The sequence below is a fragment of the Heloderma suspectum genome, chromosome 2, assembly GCF_057233095.1.
Source record: "Heloderma suspectum isolate Gila_16-S chromosome 2, 16-S_ref, whole genome shotgun sequence".
Taxonomy (NCBI): Eukaryota; Metazoa; Chordata; class Lepidosauria; order Squamata; family Helodermatidae; genus Heloderma; species Heloderma suspectum.
This window is the reverse complement of record NC_139459.1, coordinates 339,621,547-339,640,571: the sequence shown is the minus strand read 5'-3', so window position 1 is coordinate 339,640,571 and position 19,025 is coordinate 339,621,547. Positions and strand designations below refer to the sequence as shown.

General features: G+C 45.9%; 2 protein-coding genes across 13 annotated transcripts; one reads left to right on the top strand and one right to left on the bottom strand.

Moving 5' to 3' along the window:
- Positions 1-1,884: 1,884 nt before the first annotated feature.
- On the bottom strand, positions 1,885-9,317 carry LOC146355149 (uncharacterized). 6 transcript variants are annotated; one of them, XM_084840760.1, is made up of 3 exons: positions 9,241-9,300; positions 7,858-7,950; positions 1,885-7,007 (listed from the first exon to the last, which is right to left on the bottom strand). In XM_084840760.1, exon 3 carries the CDS (start codon positions 6,655-6,657, stop codon positions 5,797-5,799), a length of 861 nt encoding a protein of 286 aa, XP_084696886.1. In that variant the 5' UTR covers positions 6,658-7,007; positions 7,858-7,950; positions 9,241-9,300; the 3' UTR covers positions 1,885-5,796. The 6 variants fall into 6 exon arrangements, with proteins under 6 accessions (XP_084696886.1, XP_084696887.1, XP_084696884.1 ...); XM_084840761.1 differs by having other exon boundaries at positions 8,973-9,264; XM_084840758.1 differs by having other exon boundaries at positions 9,018-9,264.
- On the top strand, positions 9,303-18,277 carry LOC146355148 (uncharacterized). 7 transcript variants are annotated; one of them, XR_014788602.1, is made up of 3 exons: positions 9,393-9,484; positions 16,635-18,052; positions 18,182-18,277. XR_014788602.1 is itself a non-coding variant. In XM_084840744.1 (2 exons), the coding sequence occupies exon 2, from the start codon at positions 16,646-16,648 to the stop codon at positions 17,810-17,812; it is 1,167 nt and encodes a 388-aa protein (XP_084696870.1). In that variant the 5' UTR covers positions 9,303-9,484; positions 16,635-16,645; the 3' UTR covers positions 17,813-18,277. The 7 variants fall into 7 exon arrangements, 4 of the variants coding, with proteins under 4 accessions (XP_084696870.1, XP_084696867.1, XP_084696868.1 ...); XR_014788601.1 differs by lacking the exon at positions 9,393-9,484 and adding an exon at positions 14,331-14,792; XM_084840744.1 differs by having other exon boundaries at positions 9,303-9,484; positions 16,635-18,277.
- Positions 18,278-19,025: the final 748 nt, after the last annotated feature.

Sequence of the window (19,025 nt, the reverse complement as noted above, 5' to 3'; positions counted from 1 at the left end):
AAGTGGAAAGGACACATATAGGAAGTGGAAAGAAGGCCAAGTAACAAAGGAAGAGTACAGGCAGGTAGCACAGAATTGCAGGGATGGCGTCAGGAAGGCTAAAGCGGAGAACGAGGTGAGGTTAGCGAGGGATGCTAAAAACAACAAAAAGGCTTTCTTCAGCTACGTGCATAGTAAAAGGCAGAGGAAAGAAATGGTTGTTCAGCTATTAAATAAGGATGGCAAAATGATAACAGAGGACAAAGAAAAGGCAGAGGTGCTCAATTCCTACTTTGGCTCAGTCTTCTCCCAAAAGAGGGTCTATGACCCCCCTGGCAAAGGCGAAGTACAGGCTGAAGGGGCAGGATTGCAGCTTGAGATCGACAGGCATATGGTCAAGGAACACCTCATTACTTTGAATGAGTTCAAATCTCCAGGGCCAGATGAACTGCATCCTAGAGTCATAAAGGAACTGGCAGAAGAACTCTCAGAACCGCTGTCTATTCTCTTTGAGAAATCATGGAGGACCGGGGAAGTGCCAGATGACTGGAGGAGGGCTAACGTTGTCCCTATCTTCAAAAAGGGTAAAAAGGAGGAACCTGGGAACTACAGACCAGTCAGTCTGACATCAATCCCTGGGAAAATTCTGGAGCAGATCATAAAGCAATCCATCTGGAAGCACCTTGACAACAATGCCGTGATTACTCGAAGCCAACATGGATTTGTCAAAAACAAGTCCTGCCAGACAAATCTGATCTCATTTTTTGATCAAGTCACCTCCCTTGTAGACCGTGGGAATGCTGTAGACATCATATACCTCGACTTCAGCAAAGCTTTCGACAAAGTGCCCCATGATATCCTGATGAGCAAACTTGCTCGAAGTGGGCTAGATGAAACAACGATCCGGTGGATCCACAGTTGGCTACAGAATCGGACTCAAAGAGTGCTTATCAATGGGACCTTCTCAAGCTGGGGAGAGGTAACGAGTGGGGTACCGCAGGGCTCAGTCCTGGGCCCAGTGCTCTTCAACATTTTTATTAATGACTTGGAGGAGGAGGTGCAGGGAATGCTGATCAAATTTGCAGATGACACAAAATTGGGAGGGATAGCTAATACTTTGGAAGACAGAAACAAAATTCAAAGTGATCTGGATAGACTGGAGTGCTGGGCAGAAAACAACAGAATGACATTTAATAGGGACAAATGCCAAGTTCTGCACCTAGGAAAAAGAAACCAAATGCACAGTTACAAGATGGGGGATACGTGGCTCAACCACACTACGAGCGAGAAGGATCTTGGAATTGTTGTCGATCACAAGCTGAATATGAGCCAACAATGTGATGTGGCTGCAAAAAAGGCAAATGCTCTTTTGGGCTGCATTCATAGAAGCATCGCTTCCAAATCCCGGGAAGTACTAGTTCCCCTCTACTCAGCACTGGTTAGGCCTCATCTGGAGTACTGTGTCCAGTTCTGGGCACCACACTTTAAGAAGGATGCAGACAAGCTGGAGAGGGTTCAAAGGAGGGCAACAAAGATGATCAGGGGACTGGAAACAAAGCCCTATGAAGAGAGACTGAAAGAACTGGGCATGTTTAGCCTTGAGAAGAGAAGACTGAGGGGAGATATGATAGCACTCTTCAAGTACTTGAAAGGTTGTCACAGAGAAGAAGGCCAGGATCTCTTCTTGATCATCCCAGAGTGCAGGACACGGAATAATGGGCTCAAGTTACAGGAAGCCAGATTCCGACTGAACATCAGGAAAAACTTCCTGAGTGTCAGAGCAATACGGCAATGGAACCAATTACCTGGGGAGGTGGTGGGCTCTCCCACACTGGAGGCCTTCAAGACGAGGCTGGACAGCCATTTGTCAGGGATGCTCTGACTTGGATTCCTGCATTGAGCAGGGGGTTGGACTCGATGGCCTTGTAGGCCCCTTCCAATCCTACTATTCTATGATTCTATGATTCTATGCAGACCTCATGGCTACAACATCTGGCCTAATTTGGGGACTTTTCTGTTATTACTCCATCCCATGTTTTGTACCACCTGACTAAGAGTTCTGGAGTTCTCAAAAGCTTGCACAATCTCGCATGGTATTTTGGTTAGTCTTAATAAAAGCATTGCCTGACTCTGGATTTTGGATGTCAGTTGAATGTATTCCAAAATCCATATTAGGACAAAGTTGTCTTTAAAAATTGCTCAAATGGGTCAGCCCCCCCCTTTTGATCCTGCAGAAGTGCACACTTTTGCAGGACCACAGCAAGACATATTTTCCTATTTTATTACATGCTTCATTGCTGGTTAAATTGGCCAAGCAGAAATAAGCTCTACATACTCCCGCAATAATTACACCTGCAGCAAAAGTTCCCGTCTGGTTCAGCCGCCCCATTTGGAGTTTGCTGTCAAGGCAAGTGCCAAAATAGAGGATTGACAGCTGGCATTTCAACATGTTATATCAATGTGCTTAGGTACTGTACTAGCTGCTGTCATAGCGGTATATCTTAAGAATGCAAACTGCAGTCCTGCAAATGTGCACACACATGCACTTGTGAAGTGGGGGGAACCCGAACCCATTTGCGCAAATTTGAAGGACCGAAAAATAAAAATAAAATACAGATCCCATTTGCACAAATTTGAAGATTTAAAAACGGGGTTGCTAATATTAAAACTACTCAGAAAAGGGGTAGCGATCGAAAGGCGGGGTAGTTTCCCTCCGTGGGGAATACAAGACTCCAAGACTGCGTGCTTTGCAATTTGTAAATCTGACCAGTATGTAGCTATTGGAGGGGGGAGCTTTTGGCTGTCAGAAATACGAGGATCTGAGAGGGGATGTATCACAAAGGCAGCAGGGATACATGCTAGGCGCAAGTGGGAGGACTGAGCGGGAAAGCCACACCAAGCCCGATAGTCCGTCAGGAGTAACGTGGGTTGTTCAGTGAATAACCAACCCGCAGTGGCTTATTCTCAGGCTGGCGTAGCGTAATGTGCAAACATGCCTTCTGTTTCCCCAAAATTCTGATGGGTGTCGCATTCCAAAGGCAGGAGAGAGATTACTAGCCATCAAGGAAGATGTAATATTCTTTTGTTAAGTCCCTGGCAACCCACAATTTTGCCAAGCAAAACCATAGCAATAGATCCTAGGCCCATTCACGTTAATCCAGGACAGCCAAACTCAGAACAATGTTGTCTGAGTTACAGGGGGGGATGCATATTGTTCTGTCTGTTTTTTTTCCAGAAAAAGAGCCAAACAGAATTGGAAATTCTGGACTTGCCTCCAGAAATCTTCAACAGCAGAAGCAGTTGAACAACTTCACTCAAAGCAGAGAATGAAGAAAATGAAAATACACCCAGGTTTTGCTTTGGCCCCTTCGGATATTTGGCCCCTGACTGGTTCCCAACATGAACAGTAGCTCTTGACCCCACAGAGGCCAAAGATCCTTGCAATGTACTTGAATTATTGACATAATCTAAATTGGTAAAAGGAGGGCAGAAATGTTTTAGGTGGGCAGAAACAGGGTTACAAAGAACACAAAGCTTGAAAGCCAACTTTTTAAACTGCTGTAACTCGGCCAGTTTCATCAATTTTCTAAAAGTTAGCCAGAGTGTACCTTTCCTGAGAGGACAATTTCCAGAGGGGTAGTCTTGTTAATGAATTACAGCCAAAACAGCATAGTCTTGGGGCACCTTAAAGGCTAACAAATATTATTAAGGCATAACATTTCATGGATTATAGCCCTCTTGCATGTGACAAAGTGGGCTTCTCTAGTCCATGAATACTTATGCCATAACAACATTTGTCAGACTTCAAGGCGACACAAGACTCTTTGTTGTAAAGTTCGAATCACTCCCCCCCCCCCCCCCCGGTCAATAGCCATGGATGTAGGCAAATCAAACTTGAGTGGTGGGTTAGGAACAGACTTTACTGTAGATATAACAGACTTTATTATCGGTCCTTGGTATCTCCAGCTAAAAGGATTGCAAGTCGCACACGGGGAAAAATCCCTGCCAGGGGCCTTGAAGGGATATTGCCAGCAACTGGGTTAGATAGACTAATGCTTTAATATTTTAAAGACATGCTTTGTTTTCATCAGCTGGGAATGATGGGAGTTGCAGTCCAACACATCTGGAGGCTGAGGAAGGCTGGTATAAGGCAGTATCCTATGTTTCTGGCACATGTATTGTTATATTGTGGTTTAAATGCTTTTATATTTTATAGTGTTTCACTGCGGGCTTTTTGGTTTTAATTTTTGTGAATCACCCAGAGAGCTTCAGCTATTGGGTGGTATAGAAATGAAATGAAATAAATAAAATGTAGTGCTGCTGTGTAACTACCAGACTACGTGTTAGGGTTAACATGATCCTTAACAGTCCAAAAGGATGTCTCACTCAGCATGGGCTTCCCAGCTCTTCTCACCTAAGCTGCCTTCCTCTGCTTTCCTTGTGAAAAATGGAAAAAAGGAAGGATTGAGAAAAAGGGTGAAAAATTGGCAGAGCTAGGTGAAAGATTGGCACCAGTACCCCACTGACTGGAGCTAGGCAGGACCAGAACTGGGAGGGGTATTATACGCAAGTCTGTTTAGCATAGCCCTGCCTTCTGGAGCAAATGGGAGGGGCAACCCACACAAGGATATATTCCTCCACTGTAGAAAAATGTACTGATTTTTTTTTTTTAATGAAGTGGACTCTAGTCCATGAAAACTTTTGTTATATTGTGGTTTTAATGTTCTATATATTTTAAATTGTTTTATTGTGTGTTGTTTGGTTTTAATTTTTGTGAACTGCCCAGAGAGCTTCGGCTATTGAGCGGTATAGAAATGAAATGAAATGAAATAAATACATAAACAAACAAACAGACTTTTGCTAGAATAGATCTGTCAGTTTAAGGTGCTACAAGAGCTTCTGTTGTATTTGCTGTGGCAGACCAACATGACTACCCCTTTGGAATATTTGTACTTGTTTAAAGGACACTAACAAACTTTGATTTGCTGTTATGGAAAACTTTCATAATGATTTAAGGACATGTTTATTTTTCATCATTTTAAAAATATGTTCCATCCATTTGAAATATCTCCTGTCTGCTTGAAATATGTTCCTTTTTTAAAGGAATCTTAGAAAGAGGAGCCAACATTCTTTCTAGATAGGGAAGGAAGCTTGTCACCCGAACAATGTTACATTAAGGTAGGGAAGGGGCTGCGAACACTCGGTAAACTGGTACAGATCTATCTGTGTATAGGTACGAGTCTGATAGGTCTCCTTGGAAAATTTTCCTCTCCTATAAAGGGCTCAGCTATGAAAAGAATGGCCAGTTGGCCAATTAAAGGGAATGAGGAAATGTGGGAAAGAAAGGAATGGGGCCATGAAGGACAAGGAAGGAAGGAAGAAGGGGCAAGTAGCGTATGTCAGTACAAGGTAACCATTTACTTCTGATCAGCCGGAAACAGTATTTTATTATCAGTTCTACAGTATTTTTCATGTACAAAGTATTTTGCAAGTCCTAGTTCCCATCATCCTCATGACAACCCAACATATAGCATAAATATATTTCGATTTATAACCTCCCATTTGGAGGGCTCAGCAAAAGCAATTGCATTTTAAAGATGCTTTCCTAAAGCCTCTCAACCAAAGGAAGTAGGCTTTAAGGAAATAAGAAAAAAAGAGAAGGTCGTAATTTTTTAAAAAGCAAACAAACTTCTATACAGGAAGGACAGCAAGTCTGCTCATCTTCTATCCCTGCCCATTCTCTTATCCCCATATAACAAACTATGATCAATATTACTACTCGTTCTTAATTACACTATTGTGTCTCAGACCAATTACCTACAGGGTTTTCTGACGAGCATGAAGTTTCTGGTGAGCAATGAGGGGCGATTTTTGGCTGAAGCTTCTCCCACAATCAGTGCAAATGTATGGCTTCTCTCCTGTGTGGATTCTAATATGCTGTGTAAGAATTGAGCTCACCCTAAAGCTTCGCTCACATTTGGGGCATTTATAAGGTTTTTCTCCCGTGTGGATTCTTTGATGTTTACTAAGGGTGGAAAGTATTGTAAAGCCTTTTCCACAATCAGGACACTGAAATGGCCTCTCTCCTGTGTGAATTCGCTGGTGCACGCTGAGGTGCGAGTTCCGATTGAAGCTCTTCCCACATTCTGTGCACAAGAAGGGCTTCTCAGCTGTGTGGACTCGCTGATGTTCAATCAGGCTTGAACTCACAGTGAAGCTTTTTCCGCAGTCAGGGCATTCATACGGTTTCTCTCCCGTGTGGCTTCTCTGATGTGTAACGAAGTTTGAGCTTTGACTAAAGCTTTTTCCACACTCGCCGCATACATAAGGCTTTTCCCCTGTGTGAACTCGATGGTGTTTAATGAGGTCTGCTTTGTAACTGAAACTCTTCTCACACTCCGGGCACGTATAAGGCTTTTCATCCATGTGGATTTTTCGATGCCTACTCAAGGTTGAGCTGGCACCATACCTTTTCCCGCATTCGGGACATTTGTACGGTTTTTCTCCAGTGTGGATTCGCTGGTGAGTGCTGAAGTTCTTACTATGAGTGAAACATTTCCCACACTCCAGGCATTTATACAGCTTGTCTGTTGCATGGACTTGCTGATGGTCAAAGAGATTTGAGCTGCCCAGAAAGCTTTCCCCAAGACTGGGGCATTTCAAATGTTTTCCTCCCATGGAATGTCCCTCGCGAGTCTCCTCTCCAATTATTCACTTGTTCCAATCACCAAAAACGAGTTAAGATGCACTCCCTAGCAGCTTCTTTGATGTGGAATTAAAGTTCAAGCTTCATGCTAAAGTGTTCCCCCTCAGTCAAATTAGATGGTGCTCTGGCTACTAATATTCTGTAATTGGAGTATCCCTTTGTTGTCCATTTACTCAGCTGAAGTTACTCCTTCTAGGCCATTAGAACTCATTTTTTCTCCCTCTCTCAAAGTGGATGTGCTGGTTGCCAGAACAAGAGAGAGAAAAAAGACATCACTTCCTACTTGCCGTTCTGCCAAGACAGAGTTCAGACACAAGCCAGTCTGCAAAAATACAGAAAGTCAATGAGACTGAGAGAAAGACCCTAGCACAATCCCTTAGGCCCCATACCCTACTGAAACTAACAGTGCAATCCTATATGTCTACTTAGAAGTAAGCCCCACTGAGTTCAGTGGTACTTACTCCCTAGTAAGGGTGAATAGCATTGCAGCCTAAGCCTATGTATTTTGTTGTTCAGTCGTTCAGTTGTGTCCGACTCTTCGTGACCCCTATGTATACGTAGCTGAAATAAATGCCTGTTCATCCATTTACATTTGCATGCATTGCCCTGCCCTTCCTCTGTTAGTTCTTTTTGTTGAACTGTAATCTCCTCAGGTCAGAGAACTGCCCTCTTGTACTTTGTGAAACACCATGAACACTGATGAGATTATGATACTAGATTTCAGACCCCTTCACATGGCAGCAGACCAGCCTCCCTCACTTCTCCATCACTGTTATCACCCCTCACTCATGCAAACAACCCTGCAATCAGTCTTGGACTTTTTCTCTTCTCCTTTGACAGCCAGACATTTGCCACATCCTGCCATTTCTCTCTCTTTAACATTGCCAAGTTCTTTCTCCTCTGAAGTAATTGCTAAAATGGTTCTCTGTGCTGTAGTCACTGGCTCACCCAGAACCATAGAATTAGGAAAAGGCTCGAGTCATGTAATATTGGTTCCAGATTCAAAGCCATTTTATGCACGCAGAAACAATGCAAACAGGAGGAGCTGCTCTACTGGTCTGCATTTTTCTGGTGCTCTGTGCCATTTGCCTGGCACTGGTTGCCCTACAAAGGGCTGAATTCAATTGGTGACCAGCCTACAGAAATGAATGCACAGCTCTATTTTTAATTACCTCTATATCTAGGACACTGTTCTCTTTGTAGCGTCTTCAGATAGGGGAGATTGTATGCACCAGCATTTACAGGAGGAGCGGGGAACCTCTGGCCTGCAAGCCAAATACAACACATGGCACCTTTGGATCTAGCCCATGGCTTTCCCTCCCCAGCCCCCAGCCCATCCCCACCCTCATGGCAATTATGTTTTGGAAAAGCAGCTTTTCCAAAATAGCATTCCAGCCTGCAGTGTGAAGTGGTACCATCCATTCTACCACCCAAGGATTACACCAACTCATTTAGCTCCGTGTGGAGACCAAGCCTGAGATGCTGTAGTTGAAGTTCTTTGAGAAGTTAGGAGAAGTACTGCGACATAAGGTTATGGAGACCACCATCCCTCCTCATCCTGCAAATGTATAAATATGTAGGCTTTACCCCATCTACACTGTAATCTCCAGTGCTCTCATCCAAATGGACTGGAGTATAATATGAGCCAGCCACCACATGTCTAGGATTAGGAAGCAGGGCTTCCAGGTTTACACTGCAACCCTCTTACCTGGAAGTAAGCCCTGCTGAACTAAATTGCACTGCCTTTTGAGTAGACATGCATACTCAATTTATAAATGTATATTCAAGATAAGAGACTGCAGCTTCCCCATTGCACTGACTTCAACCCTCACCACTTCTCATGCCTAATAGAACATAGTGCCTTCAGTGTGCCTGGGCCTTTACCAAATAACAATTCTGCAACTTACTTTTAGAACATGAAGCACTGGGAAGCAGGCATTATCTCCAGACCCCTAAAAACCTGTATAGTTTCTGTTATTAATAACAATTATCATAATTTTATGAATAGCCTTTCTAAGGAATACAGGTTTATGTCATTTTATTTCGAAGAGCATGTCTATTCCAGAAAATTTACATTTTTAAAACTATATTTATATCTTGCCTTTTCTCCAAGGAGCTCAAGGCAGCACACATGCCCCCTCTCCAGCCTTAGAGCGAGTGGCCCAAGGCCACCCAGCGAGCTTCATGGCAGATGGGCTGGGGACGAGACTGGCCCTGGCCCTAGTCCAGCGCCCTAACCACTACACCACACTGCCTCTCATGCAGCAGACTCGACTCTGGCTCTTACACGCCCCCAGTTCTTCCAAGGACGGGCCCGATTTCACCGACTCACGCGTTTCCTTGAGGCGCCCTTGCGCCTAGGCAGTCTGATGTCCCCGACCGGCCCTTTCCTTCGGAGAGCTGCCCTGCCCACCCGGCCCCGGAAGCGCTCAGGTTAAAGGGCGCCGTGCTTCTCCTCTTTCGGAGGCGTCAGGCAGGACGCGACAGCCGCCCGCTCCCCTTTATTCCAACTGCCCTGGCAGCGACGCGCACAGCCTCACCAAACCCCGCCTCACCCTGGCAGGAGGCGCCCCCTTCTCAGCGCTCGCACGGAGGAAATACGTCACGCGGCGCTCTGCCATTCGGAAGCGGAAGAGGTTCCGCGCGTTCCCCGCCCTGCAAGCCAGGAGTCAAAGCGACCTCACAGTGCCCTCTTGTGGCCACAACCATCCATATACTATTGAAAGGGTGGCTGCTAGACTAGGACGGAGCGGTGCGGGGCCTGTTCACTCAGCCTTCTTGATCCCGGGACTACTGCAGGTGGGTATTTTTCGGGGGTGGGTGGGTATTTTTGGCCTGGGAACAGGATATAATTAATTGTTGGGGGGTACTTTTGGCCAGGAAACAGGATATTATTAATAGCTGTTCTTGTTCTGGGTTGCATGCGTGAATGAATTAGCCATCCAAAGATCAATGACAATTTCACGCATTACTCAGAGGCAAACATTAGTTTAGAAAACCAGTTGACATTCAAAGGAAGCTGTCCATCGCAGCTCCCTTAAAAAATAAAATAAAGTGTACTTGTATGTTACGCTTATTTGCAAATATGGGGTTGTTGCATTCATACATTTTAGGTGGGGAACACTTAAAACATCTTAGGTGTACATTTAAAAATGTAATGTGTGAAGCGGGCCACAAGCAGGTAAGAATTGGCTTGCTGGGTCAGACCAAAGGGATCCATCCTCCATGAATTTGCCTAGCTTTTTTTTTTTTAAGCCATCTAGCTAATGGCCATGATCCATCATCACATCTTGTGGCAGCAAATTCCAAAACTCCATTGTGTTGTGTGAAGAAGTACTTTATTTTGTTTGCCCTGAATGTAATCCCAATCAATTGTATTGGGTGACTCAAGTTCTGATATTCTCAGAGAGGGAAGGGGGAAATGCCCCCACCCCACTTCATCATTTATAAACTTCTATAATGTCTCCACTTTGTTATCCTTTTTCTGAACTAAAAAGTCCCAAATGCTTTAAATCCTCCATCCATGGCATCATGGGCACAACTTTCCTATTATTTCACAACACCTCAACCACACTGCTTTCCCTGACAGATCAGATGACAGTCATTCAGTAATGAGTAGTTAAACAATGAGAAAGCATATTATGTCAATATCTTTAAAAGATTGAATCCACACTGAACAGTAGACTGGACCGTTTATCAACAAATATCTCACAAAGCCGTTTCAGTGAACTCAGTTAATGATGTGTGCTCATTCTCTTCATTCCGTTGTTGTTGTTCAGTCGTTCAGTCGTGTCCGACTCTTCGTGACCCCATGGACCACAGCACGCCAGGCCTTCCTGTCCTGCGCTCTCTCCCGGAGCGCGCTCAAGTCCATATTCATTGATCCAGCGAAAGCTGGCGATTTGATCTCTAGTTCCTCTGCCTCTTTGAAACCCAGCTTGTACTTCCGGTAGCTCTCGGTTCGCATACTGCTGAAGCCTAGCTTGTAGGATTTCGAGCATCACCTTGCTGGCATGTGAAATGAGCGCAATTGTGCGGTAGTTTGAACACTCTTTGGCGTTGCCCTTCTTTGGAATTGGAATGTAAACAGACCTTTTCCAGTCTTGTGGCCACTGTTGAGTGTTCCAAATTTGTTGGCATATTGAGTGCAGCACTTTAACAGCATCATCTTTTCGGATTTTAAATAGCTCAGCTGGAATACTGTCATCTCCGCTAGCTTTGTTGTTAGTAATGCTTCCTAAGGCCCACTTGACGTCACTCTCTAGGATGTCCGGCTCAAGTTCAGTGACTGCACTATCATGGCTATCAGGGACATTAAGAACTTTCCTGTATAGTTCTTCTGTGTATTCTTGCCACCTCTTCTTAATCGCATCTGCTTCTGTTAGGTCCCTGCCTTCTTTGTCCTTTATCATGCCCGTCTTTACACAAAACGTTCCCTTGAGATCTCCGATTTTCTTGAAGAGATCTCTAGTCTTTCCCATTCTGTTGTTTTCCTTGATTTCTTTGCATTGTTCATTTAAGAAGGTCTTCTTGTCTCTCCTTGCTATTCTCTGGAAATCTGCATTCAGTTGGATATAACTTTCTCCCTTGCTTTTCACTTCCCTTCTTTCCTCAGCTACTTGTAAACCCTCCTCAGACAGCCACTTTGCTTTCTTGCATTTCTTTTTCTTTGGGATGGATTGAGTTGCTGCCTCCTGAACAATGTTACGGACCTCCGTCCATAGTTCCTCAGGTCTAATCCCTTAAATCTATTCCTCATCTCCACTGTATATTCATAAGGGATATGATTTAGGTCATACCTGAATGGTTTAGTGGCTTTCCCTACGTTCTTCAATTTCAGCCGAAATTTTGCAAGAAGCAGCTCATGATCTGAGCCACAGTCAGCTCAGGTCTTGTTTTTACTGACTGTATAGAGCTTCTCCATCTTTGGCTGCAAAGGACATAATCCATCTGATTTCGATATTGACCATCTGGTGATGTCCATGTGCAGAGTCGCCTCTTGTGCTGTTGGAAAAGAGTGTTTGCTATGATCAGCGTGTTATCTTGGCAAAACTCTATTAGCCTTTGTCCGCTTCATTTTGTACACCAAGGCCATGCCTGCCTGTTATCCCAGTGATTTCTTGACTTCCTACTTTAGCATTCCAATCCCCTATGATGAAGAGGACATCTTTTTTTGGTGTTAGTTCTAGAAGGTGTTGTAGGTCTTCATAGCACCGATCAATCTCAGCTTCTTTGGCATCAGTGTTTGGGGCATAGACTTGAATTACTGAGATGTTGAATGGTTTGCCTTGGATTTGTACTGAAATCATTCTATCGTTTTTAAGATTGTACCCCAGTACTGCTTTTCCCACCCTTATATTGACTATGAGTGCTACTCCATTTCTTCTAAGGGATTCTTGCCCACAGTAGTAGATATGATGGTCACCTGAATTAAATTCGCCCATGCTTGTCCATTTTAGTTCGCTGATTCCCAAGATGTCAATGTTCAATCTTGCCATCTCATGTTTGACCACCTCCAGCTTACCTTGATTCCAGGTTCCTAAACAATATTGTTCTTTACAGCATCAGATTTTCTTTTCACCACCAGACACCTCCACAGCTGAGTGTCCTTTCGGCTTTGGCCCAGCTGCTTCACTCTTTCTGGCGCTACTTGGAAATACCCTCTGCTCTTTCCCAGTAGTATATTGGACACCTTCCGACCTGAGGGGCTCATTTTCCGGCGTCATCTCTTTTAGCCTTGTGATACGTTCCATGGGGTTTTCTTGGCAAGAATACTGGAGTGGGTTGCCATTTCCTTCTCCAGCGGACCACATTTTGTCAGAACTCTCTGCCATGACCTGACAGTCTTGGGTGACCCTGCACGGCATAGCTTATGGCTTCACTGAGTTACGCAAGCCCCTTCGCCACAACAAGACAGTGATCCATGAATGGGGTTCATTCCCTAACATAATTCAAATATATAAAGCTTTAAAACTGATGATTACACACTTACATGGGAGTACATCCCATTGAAAACATCATCATAGAGTTGGAAGAGACTCGTCATCTTTGTCACCCTCCTCTGGACATGTTCATGTTCTAGGCCACTCTTAAACTACAGCATCCAGAACTGGATCCAGTACTCCAGGTGAGGTGGTCTAAAAAGAGCTGAGCATCCACACACACACACACACACACACACACACAAGCACTGTACCACCTGAATGGAGGAGGGTTCCTGATAGATTTGTAGAAACAATTCCACCTGTAAGATGATTCTCTCTCTGACTGTGCTATTTTTTTCATTATTTAAACAAAAATATTTTCAGGCACTGCATTTCATTTCTCTGTTATTGAACATCACCCTCTTCCTTTTAAACATCTGGTTCATCTGCAGCAAAGCTATCCCTCCTCTCTTTATGTATATATTACTAGTGGCTGTGGTCAGACTATTGGCGATAGAATGAGGGAAAGGTTTTCATTGCACCCAGGAAAAAGAGGGGCACAGGGGTAAGTAACGTGTCTCCCTTGGCCTAGATGATTTCCTCAATTGGCTTGAAGCCTCTGGAAGTTTTTTCTCCCCCTGTCATCATACCAGAACCCAGGGTCAGCCAATGAAGTTGAATGGTGGGCGATTTGGGACAGATAAAATGAAGTATATCATCACACTGCGCATAGTTATATAGAATACACTGCCACAAGATGTGATATCGCCACCAACTTACTTGGCTTGAAAAGGGTTAGTAAATTAATGGAGGATATGGCTATCATTGGCTCCTAGTCACGATGGCTTTAGATTATCTCCAGTATCAAAGGCAGTATGCCTACGCACACCAGTTGCTGGGGAACGTGAGCGGGAGGGTGCTGTTGCAGAAGTATCCCATTTGTGGCCTTCCCACAGGCATCTGCTTGGCCGCTGTGTGAGCAGAATGCTGGACTAGATAGGCCTTAGCCCTTTGGTCTGATCCAGCAGGCCTCTTATGTTGATGGTGTTTTAGTTAATAAGGATTTGGTGGTGGTGATACGCCGTTTTTAACTGTATTATAAGCTGCCTTGAAGACCTTAGACTGGGAAGGTAGGGTTATTTAAAAAAGAAAATGTACAGTGCAATACATGATGCTTAATACACTGCAAAAGTGCGTTGGGGATTGGTAGACAGACTGCCTGATTTCCTATGCCTGCAGAGGGCCAAACTACACCTGACAACGCAGCTGCGGGCAACTTTTTGGTGGGAGGGGTAACAGAGTGCTAGCTTCACCGTTAGGCAAAGCGAGGCAGCCAGTCCCTACCCTGGCAGCTGATGGGGGCGGGGGGGAGGCAGTAAATTTTCATTTCTATGCCGCCCAATAGCCGACGCTCTGTATTGCTTAGAGTCGTTTTATTTTGCTCCTAGGGAGCACATAAGCGCCGCGCTGGATCAGGCCAGGGGCCCATCCAGTCCATCACTCTGTTCACACAGCGGCCAACCAGCTGCCGACGGGAAGAGGTGCCGGTGGGATGTTTTTTTTGCCTCAGCGCCGAAATGACGCGCCCGGAGCGGCCTTGGGCACCGCGCGCCTCGGCTGGGGCGGGTTTGCTGCTGCGCCTCGGGCAGCGCGGCGTCCCGGGCCGGCCCTGCTGGAGCCGCACGCGAGGCTGCCATGTTGTAAGCGGCGCAGCGAGCAGGGCGGGGTGGGAGGAGGAACTTGAGCCGTCCTCCCCACGCAGGACGCTGCGGCTCTCCCCGCTCTCCGTGCCGCAGTGCTGCAGAAAGTCCGCCTTCTGCACACGACTGTCCCCCGAGCGAGCGCCCTGCCCGCGCTCGCTTCAGCTGACGGGGTGGTCTGCTCGCCCCCCCCCCGAAAGTCCGCCTTGAGTGACAAGTTTTGCAGCCAGCCAGTGGCCAGCAGAGGGATCCGGCTCTATCCAAAGGAAGTGGGGTGGGGGACGCACCCGCCGACCAGCCCCTTCCCTCCCTCCCTCCCTCCCAGATAATCGGGAGCTGAGCTTCCTTGCAGGGAGGGATTTGGGGACGCTGCACGGAAGAGGCTTTGGGAGGGACACGAAGCGGGAGCTGTCCGAGCTGCTGCCCGCGCAAGCGAAGCAGAGAGGAACCGGATCCCAGTTGCATAGCCTGTGCCCGACCGAGGTGAGAACCGGATCCTGGCCGCAGCAGCCATTAGACTCCTCCCGGGCAGCTGTAGACGCGTGGGCGTTGAAGCGCGTAGGACTGGTGAGGAGGCCGCTGTGCCGTGCAGCCACGGGGGTTGGATGAGAAGGTGGGGGGAAGCCAGGGGGCGGCGAAGTATTTTGGACAGCAAGATTTACCGCCCTCGCCCAGCCTGGGATCTGGCTGCTCCACTCACTAACAAGAGAGATGCCCGTGTGTGTGTGAGCCTTCCCCAACCTGGTGCCCTCCAGATATTTTGGACTTGAACTCCCATCAGCCACTTGTCAGGAATACTGGGAGCTGCAGCCCAAAACATCTGGAGAGCACCAGGTTGGGGAAGGCTGGTATATGTGAAAATAGGGGCAGCTGACAATTAGGACGATGTGCCCCATTCACTCTTTCTTCAAGGAGCTTGGAGTGGCATACATTGAAACTAGCCCATTTTATTTTCAGAACAGCTCCAGGAGGTTAGGTGGGCTGAGATATAGTGTCTGTCACAGGTAGGCCCAATTCCAGGTTTAGAGGAGGCCTGAGCAAATGGCTTGCAGTCACCCACAACCGCTTAATCGTGGATGAGGTAACTGAGCAGTGAGCAGAGTTCCAGGCCCACTTGGCTTTCGGGTACTGCAGTCTTTCAGGCCGAGGGCTGAATTCCATTTCAGAGAAGCTCTCTGGGGCCACATTTCAGTGGTGGGTGGGGCTAAAGGCAAAAGGGGTGGGGGCAGAGTTTTTAAAAAAACTATCTATTTATTTATTTATTGCATTTATATCCTGCCTTTTTTCCTCTTGCAAGGAAAAAACTATCAGCATATTTTGGCTTAAAGCTCTTCCTGCCAGTAAATAAGCCTTAGGAGAGGTGTTGCAACCTTTTAGAATGAGGGAAAAGCTGCACAAAAGCTGGGAAATCTCCAAACAAATGGTGTTCAGGGGAAAGGGGGTGGAGCTTTCTGGGGAACACAGGACAGCCACATTTGGCCCCCAGGAGGGCTGGATTTGGCACTTGGGCCTGAGGCTCCCCACTACTGGCTGGTGGTGCCCTGTTATGGACATGAGCCCTGCCCCAAGGCATACACATGTTGTGAGTGAGGCTGGTGTCATTAACAGGGCAGTATTTATTCATTTCTATTCCAGCCACTACACATCATCTCCCAGTTGAGCTGCATCAGCTACCGTGGAGTCTCCAGATGCCCCATATCTGGTCAGAGGGCCGCCCCATGAATTTTCTGGCCAAGTAGAATTTACCTCTTTTTTAAGAATACAAAACGTTATGCCCTACTTTTCCCTTCCAAAAAGGAGTTGCTCAAAGCAGCTGAAAACACAGTTACCAGACTAAAAGCACCATCAAAAAGCAAGAACACCAAGGGTGCAATCCTATGCATGTTCAGACAGAAAAAGTCCTACAATTCCCAGCATTTCCCAGCCAGCATGCTGGGGGTTGTAGGACTTTTTCCTGTCTAAACTTGCATAGGATCGCACCCTGAAACATTCGTATAAATAAGGTACCTGCAAGACTGGCCTGTGCAATCAGAAAATGTGGAGATGGGCTTGTGACCACCACGCTCACTTTGGGGATTGGCCACATAACATTTTTGTGTTCCCAGCACTAAATAATGTCTTGTATTTCAGTGGAGGCTAGTGGTGCCGATGTCAGTGGGGCAGTCTGGGTTTCAGGCAGAACTCTAAATGAGCTATCCAAGATGCGGATAGCTTCTTTAGTGTTCTGACTGAAACCCGGAGTGGATCCACTGCCCCAGTGACATCGGAACCAACAGTCTCCACTGTTGTATCTGTATTCTCTTTCTCTTTCTTCTTTTTCTTCAGCTGCTGATGAAATGTTGACCAAGGCCAAAGGGGTGAACATTAACCAGGAAAGCCTCTTGGAGGAGGATGGGGCTCGGCAGGCTCCCCGTTTGAAGGACACTGTAGAAGTAGATAAAACGGTGATGCCAGGGGAACGTATACTAAAGAAGAAACACACGTGCCCTGATTGTGCGAAAAAGTTTTGCCGCCGTTCTGACCTTGTTCGACACCAGAAACTCCATTCGGGAGACAGACCGTACACCTGTACTAAGTGCGGGAAAGGCTTTGTTCAGAGCACCCACCTCATTGCACATCAGAAAAGCCATACAAGAGAGAAGCCCTACTTCTGTCCTCACTGTGGGAGGAGCTTCAACCAGATCTTAAACTTCAATAGACATCAGAGAACCCACTCTAAGGAACCGCCTTTCAAATGTTGCGACTGCGGCAAAACCTTCAGCCGCAGCTCTAACCTTATTATGCACCAAAGGACACACACAGGGGAGCGGCCCTATAAATGTTTTGACTGTGGAAATAGCTTCAGTAGGAGTTCAACTCTCATTACACATCAGAGAACTCACACCGGTGAGAAACCATATAAATGCCAGGACTGCTGGAAAAGCTTTGGGAGGCGCTCAACCCTTGTGATGCACCAGAGAACTCACACAGGGGAGAAGCCTTATAAATGTCCCGACTGCCCAGAAACGTTTACTGTTAAATCTGGCCTTCTAAGTCATCAGCGAATCCACATGACAGAGAAACCCTATCTATGCCTAGAATGTGGCAAAAACTTCTGTCGAAGTGCAGACCTCATTATTCACCAGAGGATTCACACGGGAGAAAAACCATATCAGTGCAATGACTGCGGCAAGAAATTCAATACAAACTCACACCTTGTTACACATCAGAGGATTCACACAGGAGAAAAACCGTACAAATGTCCTGAGTGTGGGAAAAGCTTCTCTTATAGCTCAGTACTTGTTGGCCACCAGAGAGTTCACACTGGAGAAAAACCTTATGTGTGTCTTGAGTGTGGGAAAACCTTCCGTAACAATTCACACCTAATCACCCACCAGAGAGTGCACTCAGGAGAGAAACCTTATGAATGCCCTGAGTGTGGGAGGGGTTTTAGTGTAAGTTCCAATCTTAGAAAACATCGGAAAATCCATGAAAGAGAGCCATCTTTAAAATGTTCTGAGTAGGAAATGGTCACTGATGAAGTTCTGATGAGCTTCCAGAAAAGTTCATAAAGAGGAGTTGCACTGTGAAAGCTGTGGTAGAACATCAAAACATTTTTTTGCAGTTCAGGGCTGCCAAATTGAAGTGGACTTAGAGTAGCAAGAAATGTATACCATGTCTAGTGTAGAAGAATTTAGTTGTGGGAAATCCCAATTAATTTTTTTTTCTGTAAGGGGTAGGATGGGGTTGGAAATACACAGCGAGTTCAAATTCTGCACCAGGGGTGGGCAACTTGTGGCCTTCCAGCTGTTTTGGTCTCCAGCTCCCATCAGCCCTACCCAGCATACCCAGTGGTGAGGAACCATGAGAGTTGTACGCCAAAACATTTGGAGGGCCACAAATTGCCCACCCCTGCTCTACACCAAGGAAATCTAGCTGTTTTTTCCTTCTTAAAAGAAGTTATACAAATAAAATATATTTGCATATGCTTCCTTTGTATTGCCTGCTTTTTTAACATCCAGGGTTAACATCTTCAAAATATTGCGGCAGCAGAGGGCAAAAAAAGAAAGGCGATGATAGAAAAAGGCATGGAGACTGGCAGCAGGAGAGGTAATACACAGAGATTTTGTGTGTCTCCCACACCCCAAAGCTAAAGTCACACAGTGGGATTCCAGTGCTCTAGGCTGGTCATCAATTGAATACACCCATGTATGGGGCAATCCATGTCAGGCAAATGGGGCAGAGATAAAAGAGTAGAACAACTCTTTCTATTTATGTTGTGCTCCTGCCTCCCTCATGTGGCAGGTTTCAGTTGATAACCAGAAGCGCATGATGGTATGTGACTCTTAAGATGTTTTTTTGTCTCTGGGTAATTGAGGGGGATGGAAGTGTGCAAAGCTAAAACAGCAACACCGTCCCCATCACCACCCACCCCCTGAACATCTTGGTTTAATTTCTGTTCCTTCAGCAGATGCAGCCAACATGATCAGGTTTTGTTTCCTTCTCTGCAGTCTTGAGGACTACAAATTTGAATCAGTCTTTAATAGGAGCTTTTCAGGATGCTGATTTTGGCGCTAGATATCTCATTTTGCACTTGTGCGGCCCATTTGGGGATGTGCGGAATATTCAGTCTCGCATAGAATGTCCTGTGACTAGGGAGGGACTTGCTCATTTTTTTCATTGGCCTAGGAAGAATAAAGCAAACAGTATGCTGCTAATGATGACACTTACCTTCTC